Source organism: Rhagoletis pomonella, unplaced genomic scaffold, assembly GCF_013731165.1.
Source record: "Rhagoletis pomonella isolate Grant_MI unplaced genomic scaffold, Rhpom_1.0 Rhpom_scaffold_01965, whole genome shotgun sequence".
Lineage (NCBI taxonomy): Eukaryota > Metazoa > Arthropoda > Insecta > Diptera > Tephritidae > Rhagoletis > Rhagoletis pomonella.
In genome coordinates this window covers 1-20527 of record NW_023460519.1, presented here as the reverse complement: position 1 = coordinate 20527, position 20527 = coordinate 1, and the positions used below count along the sequence as shown (strand labels likewise).

The 20527-nt window shown below is 32.7% G+C and overlaps 1 protein-coding gene across 1 annotated transcript; it reads left to right on the top strand.

Moving 5' to 3' along the window:
• Positions 1–16031: 16031 nt before the first annotated feature.
• Positions 16032–17195, top strand: LOC118752927 (protein terminus-like). Its single transcript, XM_036487774.1, has one exon. It carries the CDS (start codon positions 16032–16034, stop codon positions 17193–17195), a length of 1164 nt encoding a protein of 387 aa, XP_036343667.1.
• Positions 17196–20527: the final 3332 nt, after the last annotated feature.

Sequence of the window (20527 nt, the reverse complement as noted above, 5' to 3'; positions counted from 1 at the left end):
CCCGAAAATTCATGTTTTTTTTTTTTAAATTAAGGCTTACGTAAAATTCCCGACATCCTTCTCCTTCTTAAAATGAAAAATTTTCATTAATAGTTTCCCTCAAATTTTCCTTGTTCAAAGAAAACTTCTTCACTTGGAGTACCCGGGTTCAAAAGCTCGCATATTTGGTTAAATAAAGCTCATCTCGGTGCTCTGTTTAACGTCCGTTGTGGGTTACTTTGACTAAAATGTGAAATTCGGTACATTTTCTTACCATAATACTATTTGTCAGAAACCAAAGTTTATCCAAGCTTTAAAGCTCATTAAAAAAGGGTTTAAAATATGCGGTCATTTATATATTATTTCTTTTTCTTCTTAATTAATATTTCTATTATATAATCTCATTTGTTTCATTTGTATACATTTCAGATACAGATTAAAAAAAAAACACACACACAGATATGAATTGACTTGTGTGAGGATGAGCTAGAAATCGAGATAAAAAGACATTGACAGAGGTAAATATACATATATATGTAGATGGAAAATGGCTATTCAAATAAAAGTCGGCATAGCAATCGACATTAAGTCAAAGAGAAAGTCGCAGATACATAGATAACGATCGACAACGAGATAGAATTAGAAAGATAAGCATAAATAAAAACAAAAAACAGAGGTAGAAAGTGATCCAGGGATAGAGACACATACAGAAATAGGGATGGAGATGAAGAGTGACATAGAGATATAGATGGAGGCAAAGATAGAGTCATAGGTAGAAAGAGATGAAGATAAGGATAGAGGTATACACATGCAAGTATAGAGATAAACAAATTAGAGTTCTCGAGAGTTTAGTTAAAATATTTTTCGTATGCTACAAAAATTTATAAACCAAAACTAAATTAAAAAAAAAAAACATATGGCAACCCTATTCCACATGTGATTAAAACAAGAAATCCCTAACTAACAAATCACCAGACCCATTTAGCTAAATGAGGTGGTAATTTGCAAACTTTTCAAAAATTAAAAAGGTGGCAACACTTTTCCTGATTACCATTTCCGTTGGGGTTTTTCCTTGATATTTGTAAAATATTTTAATAATTTGATAATTTTTTATTTCGATTTACATAGATGGCTAACTTATTCAAAATACAAATCTAATTTAAGTATTTTTATTGTTATAAAAATTCCCAAATATGTTTAGTTACTTGCACTTACTTGTAACTGACATTTGCTGCCAAAAATTGTATTTGCTCACACAAGCTCTTGGCTCAATCCTTAATTATTTATGACAATTTCGCTCAGACATTCGCACATCTAGAGTCAATGTGCCAGTAAAAGCCATATGCACTCTTACTATGATAGTAAGTACATACTAGAAAATTTAATAGTAAAATTCAGAAGGAGTTGCTTGGTAAAAATCAGGTCAATGAAGGTAGTAGAAAATATGATGTCTGTTGGGATATGAAGAATGGGGAAATAGTAAAAAGTTCACACTTGAGCTGGACACGTCAAACTAGAAGACACACCAACAATGCCTTTGTAATTTTCTTACCTCAACAAAAAGCTCCTATCGTCTCGCATTTTGGAACTTTACTCCAAAAATTTTCATTTGGTCAAAATAAATTGTTAAGTGGTCAGCTTTGTGACCCATGGACACATACCTTAGTATGTACATACATATGCATGTCCTGCAGTTACCATCGTAACCTTTAGCTTGTCTCGTTGTAAAACAAACGGAAATTCTACATTTAATGACAATTTTATGCGCTTTTGCATACAAAATGCCTTGCATATTTTATACTACTCTGAAAGTTTACTTGCCTTAATGAAAATTTTAAAATGTCAGTAGGATTGTCCTAACGAGCCAGGTAGAGTTCAGGTCACTAAAGTGACGCAAATATTTGTATATAGGTGGTGTAGTGGCAAGTAATCACTTTGTAAGCAATCAAAAAGCCGATTGGCGGAAGAAAAGACAATTTACCTCAGTGTGCAGGGGGGTACTTAGTTGCTTAAGAGTGAGACGTGAGAGCTGTTATGGGTGAGCCCTCAGCCTAGTCAGAATTCAGCAGATGTGGGCTGGGCTCGTTTGCTTTACCATTTCGTAGTACTCGTAGCTTCTCACTCAAAAGCCATTTGAAGACGATATTTATTTATTTGTTATGCATTAAAAGTAATTGATTTTCTTAACCTTAAGCACAATATCAATAACAATTTTTTATCCGTATTTAGCTTTATGTTTTTCTCCTGCAAATTAATGCCGATTGCATGCCTCTTGACAATCAATAAATTTCGAATTAAACCCGCCTTCGAAGCGTTCTGTATGAGCGTTAAGCCAACCTACACACGTTAAAATACATACTTACATATGTACATACAATGAATCGTCTTTTGTGCCTTCTTATTGCTTCTTCTACTCTCTCTCCCTCTCTCTTCATACAGAGCGTGTGTATTGTGCGTATGTTTATTTTGAAAATTGAATTTTGTGGTTTTTAAGCTTAAGTGAATTGAGCAATTTTTGCAAATAAATATTTGGAATTACTTTGGGACATTTTTTTCTTGCATACAGTTTTTTCTTTTATTTCTCCTAAGTGAAAGAATAAGTCTATAAATTGGGTTCAACCAAAATCACAAATTCTTTTAATACTTCAAAAAAAAATCTTCAAGTTTCAATCTTCTAAATTACCTTAGGGGTGAGCAGACTAAGTATAAGAATTCATTGATTGGTGTTGATTGAAAGCGTTAGAGGAGAACGAAAATAACACTGAAGATGGCACAACGCTGAAATCGGTTTATCTCGAATTCAAACTTGAGCTAGGTTACGGAAATTCGTTTCAATATACACTAAATAACGTCAAAGTATTATTAAAATTTGAAAACAATTAAGATTTTATTGTTTTAAAAAGAAAAATACTTTTTTATTTCTCATTTTTTCTATTTTATTTTATTCTTAAAAACTAAAATTTAAATTAAAATATTAATAAAAAATTTAACTAAAAAAAATAAAAATAATCAAATAAGTTTCTAAATATCAAATTACATTGAATGAAATCTAAAAACTAAAATAAATAAAAAAAGTAAATAAATTAAAAAAATAGACAAGTTCCTAAGAAATTAAGTGAAATTAAAAAATAGTTTTCTTTTTAAAAGGATATATGCATAAAAATTAAATTAAAAAAAGAAGTAAATTAAGTTCCTAAAAATTTAATTACAAAAAAATTAATGAATTAAAAAATAAATTCTTTTTCAAACAATAAAATCTTAAATAAAAAGAAAAAACAAAAAATTAAAAAACAAATAAAATAAGTCGCAAAAAATTAAGCGAGGTTAAAAAAGGATTTTTCTTTTTAATATAATTCAATCTTAAAATGAAAACAAAATTAAATTAAAAAAAAAACATATAATTAAAAAAATAAGAAAAACGAGTTCTTAAAATTTTCATGAATTTCCAAAAAATATTTTTATTTTCAAACAATAAAATCTTAAAATTAAATTTAAAAAAATATATTAAAAAGGAAAAAATGTCCGTACTCCCAAAAATTTTAGTACCCTTTCTGTTTTTATGTGAAATATTAAAAGTTTTAGCGCGAAAATAAACAAGTAAGAAAGTCTAAGTTCGGGCGGAGCCGAACATTAAATACCCGGCGCAAGTATTAAATATATGTTTTCCACCTTTCCGAAAGCTACCGCTACATGCTAAGCCGGGGTGTATACATTTTAAGTAAATTAGCGTCCTTAAATTTCGAAATATTGAAATTTCAAGCATATCTGAAATTTACCGTTATATGAAAAGCGGCCTCAATTTTAGTCCGATTTCAACAATTTTCAACGGTTTGCTTTTATGTGGCAAGCACAATAACCATACCGAGCTTGGTGCAAATTGCTAGAACGGTTAGCGAGATACATATATGTGATCACAAGTAGGCGGTGCTACACCCATTTTCCAAAATTTTGTCATAAACGTATTTTTAGGTAAAGAATTGTTGTAATCATCAATTTTGAATAAATTAGCTTCAATATTTACTGATTTATCGAAGATTTTGTATTTCTCGAAATTACCGTTATATGGGATGTGGGCGTGGTTATTGTCCGATTTTAGAAATTTTAGGCCAGTTGGTATGCTGTACCAGGACCAACAACTGTGCCAAGTTTGGAAGAAATATAATATTCTCATTTTTCGTCTAAAACTCATTGCAAATATCAATTTTGAGTGAATTATCTTCAGTAGTTACTAAAATATCGCAGTTTTCGTTTTTCTGAAAATTACCGTTATATGGGAGGTAGGCGTGGTTATTGTCCGATTTTTAAAATTTTCAGCCATTTAGTATGCTGTACTAAGACCAACAACTGTGCCAAGTTTGGAAGAAATTGGTGCAGCGGTTACCAAGATATACACATGTAACCATAAGTGGGCGTGGCTACGCCCATTTTCCAAAAATTTATAATATTCATGTTTTACGTCTGAAACTCATTGTAAGTGTCAATTTTGAGTGGATTATCTTCAGTAGTTACTAAAATATCGCAGTTTTCGTATTTCTTAAAATTACCGTTATATGGGAGGTAGGCGTGGTTATTATCCGATTTCGCCCATTTTCAATACCATCCGTCCCACGCCCAAAAGAATTTCACGTACCAAGTTTCGTTAAGATATCTCAATTTTTACTCGAGTTATCGTGTGCACAGACGGACGGACGGACAGACAGTCACCGCTTAATCGATTTCTCTTTTCATTCTGATCATTTATGTATACATTTGTCTATATCTATCTAGATTCGTTTTGCCTGTTACAAACAACCGTTATGTGAACAAAGTTATAATACCCTTGTGCACAAGTGCGCTCGGGTATAAAAAAGTCTAACAAATTATGTTAGTAAGGGCCAAATTCACAGTGCGTAGTTAACTCAGAATCGGCAGTTAACTACAGATTTTTGTACTGTTGCCCAAATTCGGCAATATAAACTGTCAGTTTACCTGCAATTTAAGTTAAAAATTATCTTTTCCGTTGCGTCAATTTTCATATTAAATTGAAAAATATTTTTTCGCTTAAATTGCTTTCGTGAAAAAATGGCTATAAAAGGCTAAGTACTCAAATTCAACACTTAGCAAATTTTGAATGTTCTACTAACTAAAAAAAAAAAAAATAGTTACAAAATATTGTGTTTTTTTAATTTTTGTACTAAAAGAATTTTAAAAACGTTAGAGCTTTTGTTTCGAGTCGCTAAATTTTAAACATTTTCGTTTCACAATTTTTACAAATTTAGTACATTAATTGGTTTTTTTTAACTTTACACAATTTAAAAAACAACATTTCAGTAGTAAGAATTTAAAATTTATCAAACATTTTTTTCTTTAGTGTTTGCTCTTAAAAAGAATTTATGTGTAAACAAGTTTTTCACTTTCATTTTTTAGTACCAAAATTTTACAACTAAATCAAAAGCTTTAAAATTCTTAAAGAATTGCGTGCGTGTAAAGTGGACTGTAAGAAGATACTAATTAAGATTATTTATTATCATTATTACTAATTTTATACTCTATATTTTGCATGTACTACTGAAAAATGTTGTGCTAAATTTGATTTCTTTGATTTGATTTAAATTCAATAAGCACATAAGTTTAGCTTTTGTCAGAGAATTAGTGCCAAAAATTGAAAAGATAAAAATAAATAAATTGTTTTAGAAGTTACGTAAGTGAAACTTTTTAAACTAAAAAACGTTTTAGTGAGCAAAAATTCAATAAAATATGACTGCGTAGGTTAGCATTCTTAAAATATGTTGTTCTAAAACATTTTTGTACTAAAACCTTTTTTACCAAATAAGTTTAAGCATACAAAGATACCAAAAAAGTTCGTAGGATATAAATAAATAAATGAATTTATTCTTTTTCAAAAGCTAGTTTGAACTTACATATGTAGGTATTCAGCTAAAAGCTCCCTCTCTACTTTTCGAAATATTGTAAATTTGTAAAATTATACTCCAAAAACGTTCATACAACAAATTAATAGTCTATATATTTAGCATATATACCTCTTGTCACATAACTTAAGGTTCCTTTGAAAAAAGAAAAATAGCTGCGCCGCCTACTACTTATCAAAGTTTTCAGTGTATACTAAAATCTGCAAAATATGTTTTTTTGTCTTTGTTTCTTATATCCTCAAAACTTTTCAATATTTCATTTAAATGTCAATCGAAAATTTTGACAATTACACTCCATCGCTCATTCCTTTGACGTATTCCATAAGTTATTTCAATAAAAATCCTCAACAAAAAGCTCTCACCCTGCAGGGCAGCAGTCGAAAACTCACACACGCAACCAATTAAATTGACTGACATGTCCTCCAGCGCTTCAATATACCACCCAGCCTTCCCAGCCCAACAACCTTTTATTGCCTGTAGCAGCTAAATAAATCCTTTTCTTTACCGATTGCCCTCTGTACGCCTCTCAAACGCTGCGTATATACTTTTGGGCGTTTCGCCTTGGAGAGCTCGGCATATTGAAATGTGACAAGAAGATTAAATTTTTCGCTGCCTTAACTTTAGAGAAATGGTTGGATAAGTGAAGTGATGAACGGCTGGATGTGAGTGTTTGTCAAAAGTTGGCAGTGCAAACAATAAAAAAATAACAATAACAACAACTACAACAAAAACTGGCAAACAAAAATGTATCGTATAATAACTTTGCAAAAATGCGATAGCGGCATAAAAACGAAGAGAAAGGCAATAACCCACCGATCTGCTGGCTTACTGAGGGACTGACTGACTGACCGACTGAGTGCGTGCATGTCTATTGGAAATGTGAACCACTGGGAGTCGGTAATGGCACATTAGTGACTTTGTGCGTGCAAGTGACAGTTGACAGATGTCCACAATTACTGAGGCCCTTATCAAAAATTTTGATTTTAATATTGTCGTGCGCATAGGCGAAAGTATGCCGTGTGTGGGCGTTTGGACACAATTTAGGGTGATACTGTGAACTTTTAAATATTATAGTGCTTATGTACATATGTAGATACATATACATACATATACTCCTGTGTGCTACTATACGTACATAAAAAAATAAAAGGCGGGCGGAGGGGGGGGGGGGGATGGTTGTAGGTGTTCTATTTTTTAATTTTGTTATGAATATACATACCCTTATGTACATTGTGCATGTCCAATTAAATATATAACCACTTTTTTGCCAAGTTTTAAGTATTATTTTTGTTGTTATTTATTATTGGTTTTTTTTTTTTAACTATAGTTCATTCTTTAACAAAATCCATGTAAATGCAAGTTTCCAACTTTGTGCAATATTAAAAAAATTCAACAAACTTTCGTACAAATACGAGCTTTTTCAAAAATTCTAAAAAATCAAACGTAATTTTAGCCATTTGAAAGTTGTAATTTATTCTACTGGAATTCAATGGGCTACAAAACTGCATACTCAGAATTTAACTAAAAACTAGAAAATTTTACGAAAATTTGTTGATTTTTAATTTTTTTTTTGTATAAATTTTTAAGGCAGTGTCACTCGATTGGTACATTATACAAATTTGAGCAGTTTTATATTGGGCTATTGGTACAAAATAAAAAAATTGGGGCACATTTTTTTGTAGGCAAAAGATTGGTACAATACAGCATTCTTCTATTGAAAAATTTCAACAAATTATTTTTCGTGATTGGGATAAAGAAATTTATTTGGGTATTCACACAATTGGGATACGATTTGCACCGAATTTCGGCAAATACCCAATCGTGTAACACTGACTTTAACTTGTATTTATACGGATGTTGTTAAAGAATAAACTATAAAAAACTAACCAAAAATTAAATACAAAACAAAAATAATATTTTAAAACTTGCCAAAATTTGGTGCGGCTATAATTTTTTCGACTACTGTACATAAGTTGACTATGATTAGTCGGCCGTGCTATCATAGGAGCACAATGCCACTAAGCGCATTTTAAAATTTTCAGGCAATAGCCTCATGCGATCATCGATTATATTTTTTGTTGTTTGTGTGAAATATTTTATTTTTATCAGTATTTTTCTTTTGATCAAAATATGTTGAAATACAAGTGAAATTAAAAAAAATGTTGCCAGTTTGCAAGAAACTAAACTACAAAACGTACAAAATTATAAATTCAAGATTTGATTGGCAGCATACACTCCCCATCCTATCGTTATAGGTATCTCTCATTTTATAAAAAAGTCATAAAAAGTCATATGCGTAAGATAATGTTTTGGATTTTAAGGTTATCTGAGTAGGCACTATCTCCGAGAAGACTTGTATAAGTTTGCCACTTATTCGAAATTAGTCTCTAATAAATTAAAACATCATAATATGTGTATCAAATGGAAAGTATTTTAAAGATCCCTAATTCGAAAATATTTTTAATAGGGTTGCCACCTATTTTCAATCACATATTTATTTAATTTTTTGTTTAGAAAAAAGGTAAAATATTACTATTAATGCTTTCCCTATATACAAAATGTTATCGCTTAGGATATTAGTGTACTATCGATAGTACCCAATTTATTTAAAACATCGCAATATGGATATTAAATGAAAGGTATTGGTTGAGACCTTTGGTGAGAGAATATTTTCCATCAGGGTTGCCACGCTTCTATGTAATACATTTTTTTTATCAAATGAAAGGTATTGTTGAGAACTTGGGTCATAAAATATTTTCCATCAGGGTTGCCACATATATGTACATATGCGCTCAAGATATGTACCATTCATTCCAGCGTATTTCGGAATGGGGTTGCCATCTAAATTTTTGAGTAAGAAACTCACTCAATAGATATCGAAATCCAAATTTGTTTTTATTCAAAAATATTGTTTTAAAGCAATCCAAATCTTGAAAACTTTAAAAAGTATATGCACTCGGGGCAAAGCTCGGTCAAACTGGTACTTTATGTATTTATGTGCTCAATTCATATTAAGTATGTAGGTCACAAATCTGTACTGGTATGTGTATATTTGTACGTCCCTTCGATTTGATGATAGTAAACGTTCTACAAACTATATTTGGATTAACTGTACATTCTGCACGCATGTAAATAGATGCGTTTACTTGATTTCATACACACGCAAGTTTATGTAACAATACTATCGCTAACAATACTAAATGAATACCGACAGTAATGTACGTACCCTGCAGTGAAAACCCAAACCAGTTAGAAAAAATACTAGTTCATAAACTAGTATGTGCCTACCAGTTCGACATTTTCGAAGAACTTAAGCGTTCAGCGACATCTGCCTTTGAATTGCCAAAGCCTAAAATAAAACGCAATTAATTGCTTTTCTTACACATGTCGGCTGTGGCGTCACGTGCAGACTACTGGTTCTGGTTCTGGGATCGCAGGTTCGACGCCCCTTGGAGGTGGTTAAGATTTTTAAAGTTAGATCAATGTAAGTAGAAATAATTATTTCAATTTAAATATAAATAACAAACTTAAAAATCTAATTGCATTACAAAAAAAGAGAAACAAATATAAAAAAATTTTTTTTTTTTTTAATTAAATTTAAAAATAACAAAAAAAACCCTAAATAAAAGAAATATTATAAACAAACAAATAAAATAAAAAAATTTTCCCTGCACCAGGGCTTGAACCTGGTGCCTCAGGCATACCACGCGAGTGCTTTGCTTTGTCGGCCATTGCGACTGTTGGAGCGCCGCGAGCAAAAAGGCATGCTTTTCATGGGGGATGAATTGGCCGACTATCTCATCAACTGGTATGATGCTACTAGTATTCCTACTAGTAGATGCTGATGCATAGCCTGACAATTGACATCTCGTAGGACATCGCAATGTTAAAAATACCAGTCGCTAACATTGAAAAAGGATAGTACGTGAACTAGTTGAGCTGAAACGCAAACTGGTAGAATTCTAGTTCACAACTAGTAGCTTTCCCCGCAGAGTAAGCACAAAATCGAAACAGCTAAGTCGATTTCGATAACGATCGCGATCAAATTTTCGAAAGCGGCAAAGTATGGTTGAATATGAAAAAATCTATACATATTAAAATATCGATGCCTATAAAATTATCGAAATCGATAACAAAAAATTGAAAAAATAACCAATCATCAAAAAGTCTTAGCGATATTAGACTCGAGTACGAAGGCGGACACGATGTTGGCAATCATCAGTAAATGATTATAGTGTAATCGATTACAATAAAAATATCGTTAATGACAACATTACCCAATATGAAAAATGTATACATCTCTGTTTTGTTCTCATTTCGTTGAAAACATACACACATATTACGTAAAACTCCCCTCCAAAAAATGCGACCAATCAGGGATGACTCCGGGAGCAATCGCAATGGAACATGCGACTTATACCACTTTTGATCTCTTTATATGGAATGAACTGTTCGCTTTTTTTGGAGCATGTCCCATGAAGAGACTAATCGTTCACCTTTATACCCGAATGGGTATAAAAAGCGACTAGTCACTTTTAAAAAATAAAAATAAAATTTTGCACCACCTACGATTCGTACATATCATTAAATCGTTAATAGTACCCGTTAGAGATCGAGTCGGGGTTTAATTGATCTCCAATAGTACCCGTATGAGACTAGTTGCCACTAATTTACCCGATTGATTGATTTGCCCAATTGTACCCGATTGAGAGCAATCTCGGAATACTCTCTTTAGAGATTAGCCGCAAAATCTTTTGCAGGGTCTGACCGCCACTGTAAACAAAATTAGTTATTTCTGTAGATATGTGCATTTATATACACTTGTTTATCATTACCCGCTGTGTCCCTCTATCAACTCGTTAGAAATGTATTTTCTTGCATTCGTGCATGATGTGTAAAACATGCACTCATGTATGGTATGTATTTATGTATGTATGTACATTAGGGTGGTAAAAAAAAACGTAAAGTCGGAATTGTATTTTCTGGGTATAGAATAATCCTAGGGGGTGAGCCTACCTATATATACACATATTACGGGGGTGAGCTTACGATTATTCTGTACCGTGCAAATTACCCGTTTTTGTTTTTTTGAAAAAAAAAATATTTAGAAGTCGCTCAAAGCTTTCCTTGTATTTTATATGGCAAAAAACATTTTCCGTATAAATGGTATAGAATTCTTGAAAATCAATATTTTTCGATCGAAAAACTCGGTTCCCTTCAGTTAGGTCCCCAAACCACCAAAAAAATGCTTTAAAAACAATCAATTGGGTATTATTTTTGGCAGTCTTCTGCAAAGAAACACCGCTTTCCGATCGAAAAATATTGATTTACAAGATTTTTATACCATTTCCAAGAAAAAGTGTGGTTTCCTCATATTAAATACATGGAAAACTTTGAGCGCTTTGAGTGACCTCAAAATATTTATTGATTACGAAAAAAACAAGTGGTATATTTTTTCGATGTAGAACAATGCTAGGTGGTGAGAACATTCAAATTCGGACTTTACTATTTTCACATGCATTTTTGGACCACCCTAATGTGGATATGTCCTTTGTGTGTGTATGCGGTATTTTCTTATCACTGCATTTTCTTAAGTGCGCTCATGCTAGTTAAATAAATTGCTCTAGTATATTTATATGTATAAATTACTTGGTGCTCATACATATCACCTAGATTGACAAGCAAATATTTACATAAAAATAATATAATGGACAAAACAAATATATGTATAGACATGTTGTACATGCAAATATACTATTACATATAATAACATACATGCGTATATGTGTACGTAGGCATTGATGCATGCATTTCTAACTACAACAACTAAACAAATAATCTATTTCTCATTTTAATATTAGAAAATAAATGTGACAACTGTTAGGGTGCGTGTGTGTGTGTTTGTTTGTATAAATGCGAGCATGTATTTGCTAGTATATTCCTTGGCATGCTTGTACATTAGGGTGGTCCAAATTATTTTTCCAAAATAGGTTTCAAAATTTTTCTTCTAGCCGAAAGAGGTGATGGCACCAAACTTTATGTTTCTACTAAATATAAATTTAGAGCATGCTCATGAAATTTTTATATTTTATTCTAGAAGTATATTGTAATGCAGATGCGATCAACTAATTTTCTGCCATATAACAAATAATCATAATTTGTTTTATGTATATGAAAAAAAAACAGCAACACAAAACAACAAAAACAAATCTAAAAAATCAACGGTCACTTTTAACTACTTGAAACTTGCACTTTCTTATACTACAATTGAATGGGCTACAAAACTGCATACGTGAAAATTTTCTAAATATTCTAATTAAAAATTTTGAATTTTTGATGACAATTTTTTGAAGTTTGCTTAATTTTTTTGCAACTTTTATTATTGTGGTTGTGAAAATTGTTAAAAATAAATAAATAAACATAATTTGCAAGCAATATCATTTTGAATTTCGTTGCTAATTAGTTGATCGCATCTGTATATGTACATAAGACCTTTTCAAATTTAAATTAGCTGCAAAAATATTGCCAGCTTCAGTTGTTATGGCAACACTAGCTTTTTTTAAAAATCATTAATTTTTTTTTTCAGTTTCAACAGGATTCAGTAGCGCATTTCGGGTTTATTGAGCATCCTGAATTTAAGGAAAAAACTTTCACCATATAAAACTTGGACCACTCTAATGTACATATTCATAAAGTACAGAAAGATGCATACATAGTATGTATGTATGTTTCTTTTTAGTTCAATTTCTCGTTGCTAAGTGCAAAATTGATTGGATTATGCGGCTATGGTTTTCTTTATTTCCATCTTTTCATCTTAAGTAAATTTTAATGAGAATTCTAATATTTGAGCAATTCCGCAGTTTTATCGATTTTTAAGCACCTGAAAATACAAAAAATAATCAAATTCAATAATAAATTGGTCAAATCAAAATCACTTAACAAAAATGAAATGAGATTCTTAATACATAGAATTGATTAAATATGAAATTGTTAAAGCAAAAATAAAATTTGAAAGTGCTCTTTCAATTTGTTTCACAAATAAATGTGATGACAAACACTCAAACAAAACCACATCACATAGCAACCGCATTTTGATTGCCAAATTCGAAATTTTGTGTGATATTTATGTGCAAACTCATTTTGTGGCTGCCTGCCGTCGCTGTCAACAACTTATCTTTTCATTCAATTTTATTCCGCTTCCACTCCCGAAGCAAAGCCTAGTTGATGAACGTAATTTGCAATTAAAATACCATAAACATAATATTTAACCGCTGTAATAATCATTTTACCTATCTGCCTATAATTTGCAGTGAAATTATTGCGTTTACCGCAATTTGATTTAAGAATTTTAAGTTACTTAGCATTCGTTCACTTTAAAGTTTGGAGAGGATGACAGCGATAAATTCAATGATTCAATAAATATTTGCCTTTTTATTATATGTAGCTTACGTTTTGTGTGTATGACGAAAGGCTTAAAGTTGTATCTTTCCTTGGGAAATATACTTAAATTTAAAAATAGAAATTACTCAAAAAACGACTTCCTTTAGAGTGCAAAAGTGGCTTGAGGAGGCAAAAGGTCCCTTAACGAGAGGAAAGCTGCTTTAAAGCCGCTTAAGCTATTCTAAACTGTTAAAAGCTTTGTGCTAAAACTAATTTTTAACTATAAATTGGAAGGCTCTTATTGGAATAACTGAAAGCTCTCTAAGTCCAGTGAGAGCTTTTTCATAATTATGAAAGTCATTTTAGGCTTATAACAGCTTTAGGCAAAGTGATTTTCATTAAAGCCTGAAATCTCTGAAGTAAAAAGCGAAAGCTCTTCAGGAAACAAAATCTTTTCCAAAATGGTGAATGCTGTTCTAAACTTGTGAAAGCTTTTTATAGCATAAAAACCATAAAAGTTCTGTCAAATAAGTTTTGCAACACTGAAAGCTTACGTTTTTAAGCTTTGGGCGTTTAGCATTTTGTTTATAGAATATTATATTTCGATATTTTCTTCTTTATAGTGAAAGCTCCTTTACAAAATGTAAACATTTTTTTCGACTAGTTAAAAAAAAACTACAGAATGCATAAAAAAAATTCAAAACATATACCGTTGGTGCATGCGAAAAATGAATCGAGCTCAAGAGTTGACTACGAAAAATTCTCAAAAAACTTCGGCGAAGAAAGACGCGTAAACCTATTTCTTCGTCTTATTTTTTTAACGTGTCCTTTTTCGCCGTCAAAATACTAGTGCATCTTTCTACGCATGCAACGATAATATGCATAATTTCGACTGTTTTCCTTATTTGCCAAGGTGAGAGAAAATTCACATAGAATATTTAAAAAGTTCATATAATTTGGAAATAGTTAAAACTTTGAAAATAGCTCAGCTTCCTGTGTGTTATTGTTTTTTTTTTTTAACAATGAAAGCTTTTTGAAAGCAAGTCATTTGTGTATGTTTACATAGATATGCACATTAGAAAGCTTCGCGAGATGGGACATTAATAACTTTAGTTTTATATAAAGCTTATCCCAGTACAGGCATTAAATGCAAATTTTGTAGGATGAAAAGCTATTGAGCTTTGTAAAATCTGAGATTATGTATTTGATATGGTAATATTTAAATGCAATGGAAGCTGCATTTTTGTTGATGTTAATTCGTTCCAAAATGCAAGTGAAAGCTTTTTAGTAGCATTTAGAGCTCAAATGAAGTATTTAGTCTTAAACTTTTAACAGAAAGTAATGAAAAATTAAAACACATTACGATATCCTCACTATTTCGTACTTTTCTTTAAAAAAAACATTCAATACGCTTTTAAAAGCTAAAAAAGCTATTTGTGTTTCCGAGAAACAAAAATTATATTGAAAAACCTAAATGTTGTCGCGAAAAAGTTAAAAGCTTTTAGTTTTGGTTAAGAAAAAAACAATTCCAGGGACTCTCATGAAAGCTACAAAAGCTCTTTATTCAGTGATTTACAGATTTTAGAGTTGATAAACGGTATTTATAGAGCTTTTAATAAAAATATTGAAACAGTGTTTAATATATATTTTGGAACATGAAAATTTCTTTTAAGGCTTGAAGAATGAATACCAATCATTTTATGTGAAAGCTCGAAACGATTTGTGTATGTATTACGAAGAGGAAAATTAAAAAGTATCTTCACATATGCAACTTTAAGGCAGTATTATTCAGAGTTTCCAATTTGTCCCAGCCAGAGCTGTATTAAATATCAAAGAGATACAAAATTTATGAAAACCTTTTTTTGCAGTATTTACATTTTTTGGGAGTGACTGGTTTAGATGCACGAGAGCTTGTTTGTACTTAAAGCGGTAGCAATTAGTGAAAGCTTTTACTCCATGCGCACCCGTATAAACACCATAAAGAGCTTTAAAAAGCTTGAAAAGAATTTCTATGCACCATAAAACACTGCAAAAGATTAAGTAGAATTTCTGTATGTATTACTTTTCATAAGCAAGGAAAGCTTCTTAGGGATATGAAAGTTTTAAGTCATAATTAATTCATTTGTGTCAGACATATATGGGTCATTCCATACAATATTTACACCTCAATTTTTTTTTTGGGTGAAATATATTTTTTTTACATTCTTTATCGAAAAAAGAAGACACCTATTTTTTTATTTCGTCATGATATTCGAAAATCTCGAAAGCTTTCAAAAGCTCGACTCGCAAGCCTGAGGGTCTTCAGCTGTTAGATAAACCTTTCGGAAGGTAATGGATCCATGTTTGAGGATTTATAAAATATTTTTCAGAAAAATACGGAAACTCATTACAAAAGCCTGTCGAAATTTAGTGGAAGTATTTATTCGTGTCTCTTTCTAACTAGAATACGAATATTTCTTTGAAATTATAAAGGAACCGTATTTGTTTGTCTCATTAATGATAGGCGTACAGAGCGTTGCAAACTCTTAAGTAGGTAATTAGTGGCGATGATTATTTTGTATTATCTTTTACTACCTCTCTTGCTCTCTCTGCCCTGCTTGGCTCCTGTCCGGCCTGCATAAAAGCGCGTCCTCTTCTTAGTTTACTTCAGTTCATGCCCAGTTCTCATAAAATCCATAACGCGCACAAAAACAGAATTCCGCATTCGTCTGTTCGTCTTAATCGCGCCGCTGTTGCACCTGACTACAGTACCTGGACACCGCCATGCCTTACTTTCGCTCCAGCTACACCTTTAGCATCGCAGGCAGCGTGCGCACCTTTCATCATCGCTGGTATATGGGTGGACGAGTTTACGAATGCGACGCTTGTAGCAGCTCGTGTGACATACGCGCCTGCTACTCGCAACATTGGCAGCCGGCAGTGACTGCGTGCGCGCTCGATATTTCTGATGACATCAGTCGACCGCTTTGCAGCACAGAACAACGCGCGCAGCTGGCAATAGTAGCCGCGCGGCGCATCAACACTTTCATACTTTGCAATGAGCGCACAAGCATAAGGAATCCCAGTGAATTTTTGCTCGACGCCGGCATCAATGCCGTCCCCCAGCTGCTTCGGCTGCTCTTTCATGGCGTCTCCCGACTACACGTACGCTTGGGCTTCCATACGCGCGCCTACAATGGCTCTGACTTGCTGTTTAACAGCAGCGAACTGGCGCTGGAGCATCACTTAGACATTGGCGAATCTGTGGATATGTTGTTTCTCATGTTGCTGGAGCGCATAGAGGCGTATATGTATGTGCGTTATCCAACACGTGCCGCCGAATATTGCGTGAAGCGCATAAAGATTCACGTGCGTCGCGAGACGCTCACGAAAAGTGGAGAGTCAGCATCAACTTTAGCGACGGACGCCACACTACCGTTACAGTACCGCATAAAACATGCTACAGCAATGCCTAGAGACGCGCTTAGCGTTGAAGCAACTGCCACTGCAAATATTTACTGCTTTCGCGTATGCGCGCGCACACAAGAACTGTACGCGGTGCCTTATCAGCTAGGAAAGTGTCGTATCAACGGCGGCGGTGGCGAAAACGACGAATCGAATATTTTGAGGTGGCCGTGGGACACAGAAGGCTGCGGCTCCCACTATATTATGCTGCAGAGTGTGGAGGGCAAGTTGCAGCAGCTTTTGGAGATCACGAACTTGTATCGCTTCCTGCGCACCGAAGCGGATGACCGCGTTCATATGTGCACACGGTGTAGGGCGAATTTTACGCAGCGCACAAGGTTGCAGCTACACAAATCACTGGATTGCGGGCGCGGTTTCGAGGTACTTCATTTGGATAGCAACTATTTGGAGATTTACGAGAGTTGCCTGCAAATGCGCTGCGCCAACTACAAATGGCCGCTGTACGGTATAATAGAACAGTGAAGGCAAATGCAGCAACAAATTACTAAAAAAAAATCAAAAAAAATATTTAACAATACTGAGTTTAAATTGGAAGGGGGAGCGGGGGCAAAATCGTATCATCGAAAGAATTCCTTCAGTCTGGGGAAATTTTTTTCCCATAGGAAAGCTTATCTACTTGTCAAGGTAAAGCTCAGGAGTTCGCAAAAATTTAATTTAAAATAGAGCAAAAGAGAGGAGTCGAAAAAGTGTTTCTTTCTACAAACGAAAGTGCAAAGCCCAGGCGTTACTACAAAGTTTCATTAAGATTTTTAGGAAATCATAAACTGAAAAAAATTAAAGCTCTCTTTATTACAAAATGAAATCTTAAATACTCGAATTTCTCAAATGTTTATTAGAGGAGACAATAAAAATATTCAATGATAATATTCCATAAATTAAAATTGAAAGCTCAAAAGCTCGCTAACTTAAAGATTAATACAAATTATAGACGTGTAAAAAAGTGAAACATGTAAGAAAAGTATCCTAAAAAAATGTGCCAAGAGCACAAGCTCACGCTAAAAAGGATACTAAATTTTTAAGGCACTATTAAGATTGACTTTTTTCGAATAAAATGTGTAAGAAGTGCAAGCTTATCTTCTCATAAACGAAAGGTCAACAAATTTTAATGCAACCTAACAGCAATAAAATAAAATTTTTTAGCAATTAAAAAAGCTAAGAAAGCGTTCATGCTAAGTGAAAGTTTGTGGACTTTAAAAGTGAAGTGAAAAATTTATAGAATCTCCGAAATAAAGTAAAGCATCCTTGGTTTCTCTAAGAATTTTTCATCGGTGCAAAATCAGAAGTTGGCTTAGCATACTTTTTAAATATTTAGTTAATTAATTAATGACCTAGTAAATTATTCTGAAATGCTACTTAAAAAAATTTTACTTTAAATTTAATTTCATTGAATATTTTTGCGTAGGGAAAGCTCACCCTGCAAAGAAAAAGTTAAAGCTCGAACAATTAATGTTTTGTAAAGTACGTACAGAAAGCTCTTTTATTTCTTTTTTTATCTAAAAATATACACAAAGAAAATCGAAGCTAAGCGCTTAACGGTAAAAGTGTTTTAATTACTAAAAAAAAGTGTATTCTAAAGGAAAGCTCCAAAAGCTCTGTAATGCTACGAAAACAGATTTGGACCAAAAACATATTTTTTTTTTGAGTTCACAACACATTATGCTTTTAAAATACTAAAAACTTTCGTCAATGAAAGCTTTAACGATTTCCATAAAGCTTCCACCAACACCATAGTCGCATATCACTTTCAGTTTCCTTAACAGCTGTCAATTAACAATTTCCGCCAATTTCATGTGCCAATTAAATTCAAATTTAATCAATTCAACATGTCGCAGATTAAAGGTGCGGATAACGACGACCAAGCGCTTCTGATGTTTGGGACGGCCACAACGCTAATTGGCTGGCATAAGTGACGCCTGTCAGGCTTATTTACAACCTTACCTGCTTCGTTTACTTAGCCACTCGTGCCACTCAGAATTTTAAATGGGTTTTAGCAACTCAAACTTTTTTATTCGTAAGATTTTAGCGTAGATTTAGCTTGGCAATGTGGATATGCAGCAGCACAAAATTTGGCTAAGGCGTTGTTTGGTTCTACGTTATTATGGAAGTAATTAGTAATTTATAATATTACAAAGTGTAATTAGTCACCTGCGTGTGTTTGTGTGTGTGTGTGTGTGTGTTGAGGGAAAGATTTGCTGCAACAGGTGTTCCGCGAAAAGGATATAATTATAAATTCATTTAAGCTAAAAATTATGCAAATCAGGCAAATATTGGAACTGACTGAGACAACAGGGGGAAAGTTGTTTAAATTTGTTAGTGTTAAAAGAGTAAAAGAGCTTTCATTTCAATTCAATTTTCCATGACAAATATTAAGCATTCTTTCTTGAAAGCCATTAATAGTCGTTCACTTGGCAGGCTAGCAATGAGACCAAATATTACGCAAATAAGTATAATAATTTGTATTAAGGAGGAAGCTTTATAAGTGTGTCTTGCTCGTAGGAATTAAAAATTAAAGCACAAAAAAAAGCTTTAAAGCTCCCATAAAAGGAGTCATATATGCAAACGTTGTGACAAAGTGTTGGCACTATTTAATGAAATTGTTTTAAAAATTGTGAGAGATGAGAAAGCTTTCGCTATGGCAATGCGGTTATTAGTGCTCGCGCGACTTTCATTAAATGTTGATAGCTTAAGGGCTTTTATTAAGCTTTCATAGTCCTTTCAACACTCCCAGTTAAGTACCGCTCTTAAAAGTTTCGTTTTGTGTGGATTGTAATTGTAAAAGCTTTCAATGAGTTTTAAGAGCTCTTCTAAAACTGAGTTTACTATTTTATTTGCACGCTTGTTATTTAAGCTTTGTTTCCAATATTTTTTAACAAACCACGCCCTGCGGCAGAAGCTTTCTAAAGCTTTCTGTAGGTTTTATATACGCGCCCAAAGAGTGTGTTTAATAAAGACGGGCATAGACCGAAAACCCTTCCTCTCTCAGACCACTTCTACGCCTAAAGCTCCTTATGAGTTAATATTACTAGGTAAAACGTAATTTCGTTGATCTCTTCCGGTGTGCTAATAGTTAAATATTGAAAATATTTTGTTTAAAGCTTTTTTTATTTAGAGTAGGAACAGCATATCCCGCAGGGGAAGCTTTTAAAAACTGTAAGTAAAAGTTGTCGCCACAGATTTGGCGGCAAATCGCTGTAAGTTAATCACAAATGAAATGAAAACTTCGACTATTTTCTCATTGTTGCTGTGCTATTTAGACTTGCACAGCTTTAACTCTACTATTTATTTTGGTATTTAGGAAAATGCACATCATTTTATGTGGCTTTCCGGATTTTCGATTAAATGTGAATTTCGCTTTTCGTCACTAAGCGAAGATTGTAAAAAAGCTTTTTTGGATAATGTGAAAGCTCACTAAATTTCTTAAAAGCTTTTCATCATATTGTGAAAGCTCTTGAAATTGATTTTGTAGCGCATTTCAGGGCAGTGTAGAAAAAACTAAACTTATTTTATCAAAAAGCAACAACTCAATTGCAGTCCAAGCAAAATCTTACCTAATACGATTAACTTTGTTTCGGAGAATTCTGCAATTAACCTTCGTTCGCCCTTACACAGACATATGTACATATGTGCTTCTGTTTGAGTACTTTCTATTATTTGGAACCCTTTACTTTTTGTAAATATTTCGCAATTTCAAATTTGCAACCACATTTGACATTCAAATTTGTTAGTGCCTCCACTTCCACAAAAAAAAAAAAGATCCAATCTTTCAGCATGCTTCTATTTATTTATTTATTTTT